Source organism: Aplidium turbinatum, chromosome 7 (genome assembly GCF_918807975.1).
Source record: "Aplidium turbinatum chromosome 7, kaAplTurb1.1, whole genome shotgun sequence".
NCBI classification, from domain to species: domain Eukaryota; kingdom Metazoa; phylum Chordata; class Ascidiacea; order Aplousobranchia; family Polyclinidae; genus Aplidium; species Aplidium turbinatum.
Window position 1 is genome coordinate 27,816,113 of NC_137478.1, and position 13,233 is coordinate 27,829,345.

Below are 13,233 nucleotides of genomic sequence, written 5' to 3' on the forward strand. Positions count from 1 at the left end.
TGCTGCACCGCAAGAAAAAACGGATAAGTCTTTTCCTATTTTTCCGTAATGATGGAAAGTAGTGCTACCATTGATGACTTACCAAGATAAAGTAGCCTAATCTCTGGTTTTACGTTCTGCCCATCCGGTGGATCTTCATTTTATGTCGTATTGCTTCAGAATCGAAACAGTCTATAAGCAGGGTTGAAGCTCGTGACTTTATTTGAAGTTCAGGGATCAAGCTCACAAAAGATAGAAAAAAGTTTGATTATTATTTGTGAAAATCTTTATTCTTGTAATGAAAGTAAACTCTATCTTGGACAGAAAAAACCTTGGCAATGGAGCATATTTGCAAGAGACTTGAACCACTGACGCAGGCCTGGTTACCGAAATTTACACACTAAATTACAGAATTTACGCGTGTTCTTGAAGTTTCGTTGTTTGTAAATTATTTCATCCAGCAGGTGCCGCTTCTTCTTCTTTCGTTTGAGACTAGATCAAATTTCAGGGCAGGTGGTGGAGAGCCATGTGAGTGTAGCTTCGTCCAGCGTTGCTATACCATGCGTTCTATTTGGTGCCTTGTAGATGGGACATTCGAGAACGACATGGTCAGCTGTTTGTTCCTTCGCGCCGCATTTGCAGGCCGATGAGGGAGCCAGACCCCACTTGTTGGAATGGAAGCGACCGACTCCGGTTCGGATTCTGTTGAGCTTGACCCAAGTCGGCCGATGCAGGTCCATACCAGGAGGGGCACGCCACCGGGCGGGGTATAAAACCATGTAGTTTGGTGTCGGTGGCGCACCACGCTGCATTCCAAACGTCTTCCATGAAGTGTGCTGCGCTGATGGCATGATCGCTGAATGGATGTAGTAATTCAACAGCAGCTAATTCAACAGCAGCTAGCACAAAGGGGTGTCTTGACTTTAGTTGCCGGGGGGATTCCTGAGGTGGGATGTTGAGTCTATTGGAGAACAGTCCTTGAAATGCTTTGCTCGAACGCAGGGCGATATTAACCTCTCCCAGTAGGCTACCCCCGGCCGGGAAAGTGCACGGTTGATTAGGTCCCCACTCATTGTAGTCTGTCTAATGCAGGGGTGCCCAACTCGTGGCCCGCGGGAAGGTTCTAAGTGGCCCGCGCTGTATTTCTTAAAATGACTTATATTGATTGAATCTTTATCCTCGGACTGGGAAAGCTTCTTGCAGAGCTTAATCCTGGCAGTTTCGCATACTTGTAGAGGCTTTGAATCACTGACGCAGGCTCGGTCACCGAGATTGACAGAGTGAAATTTCCGATTGTTGCCGGGGAATTATTCCATCCATTAGATGCTGCTGAATGGAGAGCAGTCCTTAACGTGCGTTGCTCAAGCGCACACCCCGAAAGTCGAATCAGCGCCGCTATTGATCTTGAAGTTTCTTCGTTTCAGAAGTGACGCGCTAACCAATTGAGCTATCCGTGCGGATAAATTGAACTTATCAATTGAACATTTGAACTTAATCGCCTACTGTAGGCTAGGCTACGTAATTTATGGCGAATTTATATTCCGAGAAATTGGCATTTATTGTTTGCTTTCTTTGTCTAATAGTTTATTGTCTCTATAGTGCAGGGGTGCACACCTGTTCAAGTTAATTGTATTGTGTAGGTAGCGCCCGAGAGCATTACAATGCACATTTTTCCACATTGTTACGTTCACATCCTTTCCGCACTATCATACTCGTGCTTCAAGACTCAGTCAATCAGTAATAGGGGAGACCGGGGCTAGTTGTAACATTTTTTGAATTATTTATTATGTGTCTGTAAAAACAAGTCTGAGCGAATTTTTTGGAGATTAGTTGTATAGGTAGACTATTTACGCATATTATTCCACCTAAAGCCCTGTGATATATATGAAGGATTTTGAGAAAATTGGCCTAGAAAAACTTTAATCGGGCGTTACAACTTGCCCCGGATCTGGGGCAAGTTGTAATACAGGCAGAGGCAAGTTGTAACAGAATATTTTTCCTGCGAATAAATAGCAAACACTTTACTAAACATTCACTTTTCTTCAAGAAAGGTTTATTCACTCCTCAAGGTCAGAAAATTTTCACCAGAAGGTACACACTGAAGCAAAACTGCACACAATATAACAGGCATTTCAAAAATTCACATTTTTCCTTTACTCCTCACAAAGGTGACAATAATACTTTGGCAATCCCTCGGTACATTGAGAATGCGACCAACCATGGCACTTTTCACACCTGACCCAATTTTCTCCCGGTCTACTGTTCGAATACGCTCGAAAGACATAGGCCTACAGGTGTTCAATGTTTTTTCTTACAATCAGTAAGCTATCTTAGGTAGGCTAGTTAAGTTTACCTTTAACTTTCTTAACCAGTCTGTACAAAGTCACATGGCATATGTTGTAATCTTTGGCAATTTTTCGAATAGACTCATTTCCAGTGATGGCTTCCTCAGCAGCACGTTTTAATACAGCAGGTGGAATCTTCCCACGTTCACTTTTTCTTTTATAATTACGCATAATTGTAACAGTTACCAAGTAATCTAGCTCATTTACTGCCAAAGAACATAACACAGCTCTTGTTACATCTTGCCCCAATAGCAGTTAGCCATGAACTGTTCGATATTTCACCAATAAAATGCCACATATTTTTGGTCACCTTTAATTTTTTAAATACCTAAGTAAATGGTTATATCAAAAAAAAAAGACCAGCCCTTTAGCTTACTTTTTCTTGTCGTAGTAACTACAAGTTTATTTTTCTAAAATTTTACTTTCAGTAGGCAAAAAATGCTTTTCGTTATAACTCAACTGTACGGAGAGATATTGAAACGAGGGTTTATCTGTAACTTAGCTACAATACACTTGATAGAGGGCGCAATAGAAAAATACATTTTTCTGTTTAGTTGGGGAGAAAATGATAGTGTTACAACTTACCCCTGTTACTTTTAGCCCCGGTCTCCCCTATTTCTTGCTTTCTTGCTTCATTGAAGTAGGCTACATCTGATATCAGAAACTCGCGCAAAACGCAACCCGTATGATTAATGTTCTTATACTTGCAAAAGAGGATAATACACGTTTCTAAGATTAGAGTTTGGGTGAGAGTGTTTTAATTAGAAATTATAAGACAGCCATTTCTAAATTTACAAGTTAACAGTAGCCTAAACACTTAAATGTACCGTACCGCGCAATCATGATCGAAATCGATTTTTAGCAATAGCCTATATGATTGAACTGACTCGTGTGAGAATAAATTTCTTTGCATTACAAGACATGTCACCGAGTCGTTCATATCAAGCATTGTTGTGGGTTTGACACCTGTCAGAAGATACTTCATTTTCTTGATACCTTTGGTCTAATGTTTTTGGACTATTTAAAAAATAAAGAAATATTACAGAAGCTTGATAAATCAATAAATAATTAGCCTAACTCATGCAAAGCCGTGTTTAATGCTTTATAAACCCCCGACTGGGTGTTCTACCTCTAACTAAGGGCCCACTCATAATTAGTTCGTTCATTCTGATTCAGTCGTTCTAGCAAGCGGAGGTATTTTTTCTTCTCTGATCAAGCAACCGCATGGTTTGCTAGCTTCTCTAACAGCACGACAGGGAAAACAATTAGAAAGCTACAAGCATTGTGCCATGTCGCAAAAAAGCAGGAAATCTAACACATAGCAAGGCTCATTTGAAAGTATTGTTAAAATGCTCGAGAATTTTGAGAACAAGTTCACCAAAAAACTTGAAGTAATCGAAAGTAGACTTTCGGAGCAGGTTAGGATTCAAATGGAGTCCATAGAGAAACTGAACAGAACTACTACTGCCCTAGAAGTTAGAATTTCCGGCCAAGATTCACAAATTAAAGCATTAGAAAACTCAAATCAAGCTCTAGATCTCGAACTCAATCAATTTAAAGAAAAAAGTCGAAAAGAAACTTTAGCTAAGAAGCACTACGAAAAACGGCTGAACATCTTAATCCACGGAATCGAAGGAGATAAAGACGAAAAGAAACACCAAACAAAAGAAATCGTCAAACAACTTTTAGAAAACACCCTTGATTGTAATAATGTTGAACTGCTGGACTGCCACAGACTGGGCTCTAAACAAACTTCAAGTAAGTCTAACCAACGACCAATCATATTCAAAATTTCTAGTGTGTTGGTAAAAGATAAAATCTTTAAGTCACTAAAAGTTCTCAAGAGTTATAATCAACGACATAACCGTAAAATTTTCTTCACTGACCATCTTCCGAAACAAATATACTTAAAAAAAAAAGAAATTGCTCCCACGATTAAAGGAAGCTAAAGAAAATAATGAAAGCTTCAAGTGGGTTACCTCGCCCGGTGATATAAATCTTTATATTAACGGTAAGCTTGTTGATGTTTAGTGTACCTAAGATATGTGTATAATGAATAAGATATGCAACATTCACTCAATTGCATCCCATAGCAAAATCAGTTTGTGAAACTAAGCAAGTGTGTTTCGCCTTGGCTTTGAGAACCCTTCCGGCGCTTGCAAGCACTGATTGTTTCCTTCGGTGCCGTAGGCATTGTTGGATTCCTTCGGTGCTCCGGGCACTAGTTTTCTTTCGGTGTTTGTGGGCACTGGTTGATTCTGTTTTGCTTTAAGTGTAGAAGCAATGGAAATCATTGACATTATGTTTGTAAAATAGTTTCCTTTGAATACTCCGGACATTTCATTCAACGGCCTAATTTTGTAGACACGAATGTGTACTATACTTCTTTATGTTCCATTACCCTGGCATGAATAGCCTATGCATACTTGCCTGCGAACTGTGATTAACTTCTGCTCTCTCTGTGTTGATTTTTGTTAATAGTAACATTTGATTTTTTACAAAACCTTATCATTTGTTTGCTTGTTATTTGTCTAATGTCTTTCACTCATGCATCTGCGTGGATTATTAGTGATGATTCAATGTTTTTTTAGTGCTGAATTGATGTCTGGCTACATCACATTTGGCCTTCCGCGATGCCACGTGATGCTATTCTTTTGCGTGCTCTTCATATCTTGAATAAACCCTGCGTGCTGATTACCGCGTCAAACTGTGCTGATCCACATATCTCGTAATTAACTGTACCAATAATGACATTTCAGAGACCCATGTGTCCTCGAGTCAGGCTGCTGCTCTTGATTCAGACGCAGAAAATGCGTTCTACCTATGCGATTCTCTTAATCGGTCACTAACTCGCAACTTCAATAACTGCGAATACCACAACATCAACTCTCCTACTTTTGAGACAATTCGTAGTGCATCATTATTTGTTATTCATGTAAATATCAGGTCATTACAAAAAAATTTTGACTCTTTGTACGATTTTCTTGCTAACTTCGACAAACTTCCTGATGTTATTTGCATAACTGAAACTCGTATTAAAGTCACTCCTCTGTCAAATATTACTCTACCTGGGTACGAGTATAAATACGTTAACTCCATTACTTCTGCAGGTGGAGTTTTGATTTACGCATTAGACAAATATAATATCACTCCCTTGAAACCTTTTGAAGTGCCTTGTGTTGACTGTGAAAGCTTATTTGTTAATATAAGTAACACCACAACAAGCGCTAACATGAAAATTGGCGTAGTATACCGTCACCCAAACACCAATATCCAACGTTTTGTTGATGCTCTGGACAGTGTGCTAAGTAACTTAAACAAAATGAATCAAACCTACTATATCTTAGGTGATTTCAATATCAATATTTTAAATGACGTTCTCCCTTCACCGGTCACAAATTATCTAAATATGCTAAACAGCAATGGTACTTGCCCTATAATTACTCAGCCAACAAGAGTTACTGATAAATCGTCAACACTAATTGATCACATTTTATCGAACGATGTTTCTCATTCCGTATTACCTGGAATAATTAAGTCTTGACATCTCTGATCATTACCCTACTTTTTGTATAATTTCCCATGTTGACAACTCGCATCAACACAAACCTCGTTTCTACAGAGACAAGCATAACCTTGATTCGGCTTCCTTCATTGAGGACTTGAACTCCCAACTAGGCACGTTTCTGTTGGGTAATAAATCATTACAACCTCAGGAACTGGATTATAAATATAGCAAACTATTACAGATTTAAAAAAACGCAATTGACAAATACGCTCCACTGAAAAAAATGTCAAGGAAAATGTGCAAGTTAAAAAGGAAGCCGTGGATTACCAGTGGGTTGTTTACTTCAATTAAAAATAAGCAAAAAATGTACCAATCGCACTACCTGAAAGGGAATCAAACAGACAGGCTAGAGTACAAAAAATACGCAAATAAGCTCACCAAATTGAAATACATTTCCAAGCAAAATTATATACAATCGGAAATTGAACTGAACAAATCTTCTCCACGTAAAGTTTGGGAAGTCATTAACTCACTGCTGCCAAATAAACAAAAATCAAAGCAAACAATCAATTCCACTAATATTGATGGAGTGTCATCAAACAAACCCATCGAAATGGCGAACCAATTCAATAAATTCTTCTGCAACGTTGGAAAAGAGATCTCTGACAGCGTTCCGCTTGCCAACGATAACAACTTCACATCCTACCTTACAAACCACGTTCCTTCTTCTATTTTTCTTGAACCAACGACTGGCGATGAGGTATTCAAAGAAATCCGAGCTCTAAAACCCAACAAAGCAACTGGCTACGATGACATTTCAGCATATTTCATACAGATCGCCTCCGTGATTATTGCCCTGCCCTTCTCAAATCTTATTAACTATTCCTTTCAGTTCGGTATTTTCCCAGATACATTTGAACTTGCCAAAGTTGTACCCGTCTTCAAATCTGGAGACAAACTTGAGGTAAATAATTATAGACCTATCTCCCTTTTATCGTCTTTCGAAAAAATTTGGAAAAGCTCATATATAAAAGGGTCTCTTCCTTTCTAGACAACATTCTGTCCTTGCTCCTACGCAATTTGGATTTCGGTCTGGCTCCTCTACTTCATATGCCGCTATTGATATTATTAGTGCCACCTATGAACACATAAAAGCAACCTGTACACAGGTTTGGTTTTCTTGGATCTCAAAAAAGCCTTTGACATGGTATACCATCCCATTCTACTATACAAACTCAACCACTATGGAATCCGAGGTACAGCAAACGAATTATTCTCCTCCTACCTAAAAGACAGAATGCAGTATGTCGCGATTAATGAACAGGAATCTGAACAGAGATGCATAACACACGGTGTACCTCAGGGTTCAACGCTGGGTCCATTACTGTTTTTATTGTACGTAAACGACTTACCAAACTGCACGTCTTCTGTTCCAAGACTTTTCGCAGACGATACCTGCCTGGTAATTAACGCTCCTAATCCAACCTACTTAGAAAAGGAAATATCGTCTGAATTACTTAACATCAAGAACTGGATTAATGCCAATAAATTAGTTATCAATCCTTCCAAATCAAATGTCATTGTGATCCCTCCTAAAAAATGCAGCTACCCAGAAGATATCAATGTACTTTATAATTGCGCTCAGATCGAACAAGTTAAGTTTGCCAAATACCTTGGCATTATTTTTGACAATGGTCTAAATTTTGAACCTCATATTAATATGCTCCACAAGAAACTTTCTGTATCTGTAGGGATATTGTCGAAACTCAAATACATTCTTCCAAACAAAACATTATTACAATTATACTACGCACTGGTAGGCCTACATTCTCATATCGTATATGGGATAACGATTTGGGGTTCATGCTGCAAGACACAAATGAACAAGCTTAGCACCTTGCAAAATAAGGCTGTCAGAATAGTAGCAGGTGGCCGGTGGTCTGATCATGTCACACCTTTCTATAAGAAACTTAACATACTCAAGCTTAAAGATTTGTACGAACACGAAACTGCTAAATTCATGTTTAAATTTGATACGGATGTATGTATATGTATTGCCTCTGCCTTTCGCACACTACTTTGAAAAAACCAAACTCATGTATAATGCACGTCTTACTAGACACTCTTCCAATGATTGTTATTTTGTCCCACGTTACGCCTCATCCCGACTCCAGCGCAGCATTAAATATGCCGGAGTGAAAGTCTGGAACTCCTTACCAACGAGCTTGCGTAAATTGTCATTTTATTCTTTTAAAAAACAACACAAATATTCACTCATCGCCAAATATTAGCACGATTAAATTTGTATTACCTTTATGCTACCGATAGACTACTAAATATATTTCTCTGTGACCATCTTCTAACACCTTGTCTCAATTTTCGTTATTGAATTATTCTTATCGCAATTTTAGAACTTCTATTAGAATCTGGGGTATCTGCTTGACTCGAAGACCCATGGTCTCTTCGCAGATTCCCGTTGCTGGAAATTCCTTTTTTATTGCTGTATTTATTGTATTATATTTACCTACAACGAAATAAAATCAATCAATCAATCAATCAAGCGTTTTTCGGCTTGTAAAGTTTTTTGCGTTTTTTGGTTTGTAAAGTATTTCGTGCCAAAAAAAAGTAACAGAATGATGCAATATTTCGAAGTAAACACAGCTCACTAAACTAGCCTAATTAATTAATAATAATTAAATTGATAAATTTTAATGTGAATCGAGATAGGTTATAAAGTGAAAATTTTATCCGTAAAGATGGGGACACCTCAAGTAAAATTGTCGAAGGTCTAGCCTGCCTGCTGAAAGGCTACAACACACTAGGCTATATAAACTTTCACGAAATAAATTATTAAAATCCTTCTGTGGTATGAATAAAAAAAAAAATTGAAATGGTAGGCCTAAGCTAACTTAAATTTTAAACAAAACTTCTACCTCAATCCAATTTTAATTTGACGAGTTTGGTTACATAGGCTACAAAGTGTGCATCTTGATAAAACAAAAATATTGTTTCTAAAAATGCCTAAAAAGTGACCAAAACAAGATTATATTTGTCAAAATTTTCTGGTGAGCAAGCTCCTCACACCCCCTTTTCGCTTTATCTATTTGGACATTAAGTTTTGCATTGCCTTGTTCATTTATGTTATAAATTTTACTTTGTTGTAACCCTGGTCCTTTCCCAACCTTCTTCTACATGCCTTCTGCATTGTCGGTATAGCCCAGTGGTTCTCAACGGGGGCGGTACCGCCCCCCGGGGGGCGTTTTGATTTTGCAGGGGGGCGGTATGATTACCTCGGTTTGAGGGGGCGTTTTGATTATTAGAAGGCATTCTGGTTTAACCCATTTTACCGACTAGCGTAACGATTTCGTTACATCATTGTCTGGATAATCTAGGCTACTCTACATGCTCGCACAATAGCAAAACAATTTCTCTTACACCATCGTCGTATTTGATTGACCAATCGTTTTGTTTACAAACGCTATCTATTTAAAATTTAAATTCAGTAATTTTTCAGTATATCACAAAATCTGGTGAGTTTCATTATGACATAACCACTACTACCAAGATACTGTTTTCATGCTCGCAAATATATATTTGCTTTTCGTAATTTATCGTTTTTGTTAGGGGGCGGTAAAATTTCGCCAGTTTATAAAGGGGGCGTTGGGCCAAAAAAGGTTGAGAAACACTGGTATAGCCTATATTAGCCTAACTAAAATCATAAATGTAATTTTTTTCCCCGCATTGAAAGAGTTTGCCGCCCTAAACGCTTTCTGGTAATATTTTTAAGAGCAATCATTATACATGGGAGCCCACTAGTGTATTTCGGGGAGGGGGAATGGTGCTCACACGGCCCTGGTCGAACGCACACTCCAAATTTTGAACGAGTCTTAGGCTTATCCAACTGGAAAAGCTAAGCCATAAAGTTGCAGATCCTCGATAATTATTTAAAAGTTGGTTGATAAGCTATTGTTTGGTAAATGCACTGTTGGCAGACGAGTAGGCCTAACAAAGTTTTCACAAAGAGCTTGAAACCAGTTCGGAGTTCCTTTTCTCATTACCGACCTTGCTTTTAATTTTTTTTTATCGCCCAACAACAACTTTACTACACGCCAGTGACAGTGAGGGCTCTCGATGTTGGATTCTCAGCGGCACAAGTGGCCTCCATGTTGAGAAACAACTTGCGTTTGTGGAAGGCTACCAAAATCCGGGATTTTATTCAGTTGCAAAGTTCACTACCTACTGAAATAGGTTAAAGTAAAACCCCGAATGCAATTTCGCTGTTTGGGCTATTTGCAAATCTTGTTGTTTTTTTTTCATATACAAAACTACATCACATTTTAACTTATTGTTTAATCAGGTGCTTCAAGCAAAGTCAAATTTAGTTATCAGCTTTCATTTTTGCGGCAATCTTTCGTATCAAAAACTCGTAATTAAACAAAATAGTTTTATTTTGTTTGTTTTTTCAAACGGGTTTACTCAAAATGCAGGATAAAATACAGATTATTGAATAAGGTTTTCATGGCTCAAAAGTTTATTTCTCAAACAATATCTAAAAAAAAATTCATACCGTACAACAATTTACGTAACAATGAGAAGCATTACCTTGAATATTTTTTTCTACTTAGCTTATATTTTTAATGAATTTGCAGCGATTTTAATATTATTAGAAAACTGGTTTAAAGGTTCCATTGGGGTGGGGACTTTCAAACAACCAGTGTGGGATCTTTAAACTACTTTGCTGAAATGAAATTTGCAATAAACGAATAACTAAAAAACAGGCTAGTTTTCTTTACGTTTAAATACAGAAAATTTAAATAGCTCAGTTATTTAAACAAACCGACATCTCCCATTGTTGGCTCCAACGATTGAGCTACGTAGCAATTGCAGACCGTTTTACTGTGTAGAATTGCACCGGAAATGCATTGCAATCAAATCAGTTCAATCATTGCAGCATAAGACGAATGCGTAAGCGAAAAGTTTTTAAAACATTTAATGCTTTGACTTGTTTATTTTACATGTATAGGCTATATATTTTAAAAGCATGAAAAAAACGACAAGACAAAGCGGAAATTAATGCTAGCCTATATATTGAGGCAGTTTGAGATGAGACTGTGTGTTACAGAATCGATAAATCAATCATTAATCATTTTGTTTGTACTTTACCTTTAGACCTGTTATTGTAGCAGTAGCCTATAGCGCGACATAGCACATGAGTTACCGCACAACTGTACCTACTGCGCGTTTTCTTGCTGATAGGCTATAGCCTAAAATCAATTATATTATTTACCACTGTTTAAAAAAATCAGTATGACGAATAGGATTGCAACAGCTGTAAAGACGACAAGAAAAATTGTGAATAAAGAAACGGGAATAGATATTACTGTTCCCGACTTTACCATTTCTCAAAATCATGGAAAAGCAGAATATTTCAAAGCACCAAAAGTGATGTATCATGTTATTGTTGTTGTAAAACTTAGTCCAGAAATTTTACTTCAAGATGAAGAAAAATACAGAACATGTGAAGAAGAAGCTGTTCATTTTTCTTTTGATTCACAGTATTCTGATTTTGTTAAATTTCGAAATGATTTGGACAAAAAATATTGCGGAACCTTTGTTCCTAGTCTTTACAAAAACAAAACGTTAGAAAATAAACTTATTAGTTCACAAAAAATATTATGGAAAGAAAGCAGAGATAAACAAATATGCCTTGATGAGTTTATGAGATGGTGTGCTAGCACGACTAAAATATCTTCATCCAAACTTTTACGTGAGTTTATTGGTCTTGGAGAGAAGATGTTGACAAAAACTGATGAGATGACCGATAAAACTCCTAAAAACGCCAAAACGGAAAAAACGATAAAGCAAAAGAAAGTCGATACATTTGATTTATTTGACGAATTAGACTACACGGATGGGGATCAGCATGGGGAATTGTTCAAAGATGAAACTGAGATCACGGTGTCAAGTCCTAGACATGAAAATACCAGCGAAACAGGGAGCCAATATTTGGGCGTATCAACGGATCCTGATATCAGAAGGAAAGTGGGGTTGTTTGAGACAGAAGATTTGACTGGTAATGTTTCTTTAAATGATGATAAACTTATTGTATTAAACGAAGAAGAAATACCCCTTCCTGCAATGGTGAGCAAAAGCAGTGAAGATCTAGATGAAGATGATTTGTTGGATGTTGAACAAGACGTAAGTGATGTAGCCTCTAAAATAAAAACGATTGATTTGAAACCCAAGTCATCTCAAATTTGCAAGTCCAGTCCGTTGCTCCCTGCAACAGAGAATACAGGTATTGTCGTAGAATCTATGCAAAATGCAGATTTGTTGAACTACATAACAGAAAACACACTGGATATAGAGGAAGTAGATCTTGGATTTTAGCCTAGTGAAATGGAGTATGAATGAATTTTATGCTTATTATTTACCGCATTTAAAATCCGCCCGTCGTTATAGTCTTTGATCAACCGTCTTAAAGTAACTAACCATTGGTTGGTTAATTGATTTTTCTCTACGAGAATTTGATAAAAATGTTATTCACTGTCTCTCCCAGGGGCACGCTTCCAAAAGCAGTGACTGCCTTAAATCCATAAGTTAGATATTATTATTCTAATGGGGTTAATAACTATTTCACTAAATAAATTCTTCTAATAATTGTAAATACAAGTCAATTCAATTTATTACTACTGCATTTCACTTTTAAATGTTTTATTGTTTTATTTTTTCGAACTTTCTTCCCTCCATCATCACTAGTTTAGCATCACATTGGTTATAATTAACAGAAAAATCTTTGATCCTATATCGGACCTCAATCCTTGTCCTGAAATATAAAAATTTCTATTTTTCTATTGTTAATTCAAAGCAAAGTGGCCCTAAAAAATTGAACATTTTTTAGTTTTATGGCTTAGTTGTTAAAAACATCCAAACGATAGATAAAACTATTGTCTCAGTGATAATTGTCTCAAGTATGTGGGTTTATTTAAACTCAGTATCCTTAAAATGTCTGCTTTTAAAGATCGAGGAGGCCTCAATTTGCAAAGTCCTCCATTGTAGCCAATGCAATGATGTTTGTGTACCAGCTTGCAGGTTTTGACTTGTTGCATTTAAAATCGCTGTTTTTTCATCATGCAGTATGCTGCCAAAATATTTCATGTGTATACGTTACCTCACATTGTTATAACCACAAATTCATCACAAAAGAGTAAATTTGACTTCTTAATTTTACGTAGGCCTACCTATATAATCACTTATCTTCGCTTTCACAAGAATTCTAGAGTTACTTCCCAAGCGCAAATGACCCAATCGGCCATGTCTGTACAACAAACAGGATCAGCTGCTGGAAATTACAAATGATGGGAACCTTTTAAAAGTAAATTTGAGATAACGATCTTACCA

The 13,233-nt window shown here is 37.1% G+C and overlaps 1 protein-coding gene across 1 annotated transcript; it reads left to right on the top strand.

The window, feature by feature from the left end:
* Positions 1 to 11,139: 11,139 nt before the first annotated feature.
* On the top strand, positions 11,140 to 12,272 carry LOC145773904 (uncharacterized). The gene has a single exon (XM_082585029.1). The coding sequence runs from the start codon at positions 11,140 to 11,142 to the stop codon at positions 12,220 to 12,222; it is 1,083 nt and encodes a 360-aa protein (XP_082441155.1). The 3' UTR covers positions 12,223 to 12,272.
* Positions 12,273 to 13,233: the final 961 nt, after the last annotated feature.

Bases quoted from the DNA above. Each gene is read 5' to 3' on its own strand.
- LOC145773904 (XM_082585029.1), top strand. From the start codon at position 11,140: ATGACGAATAGGATTGCAACAGCTGTAAAGACGACAAGAAAAATTGTG.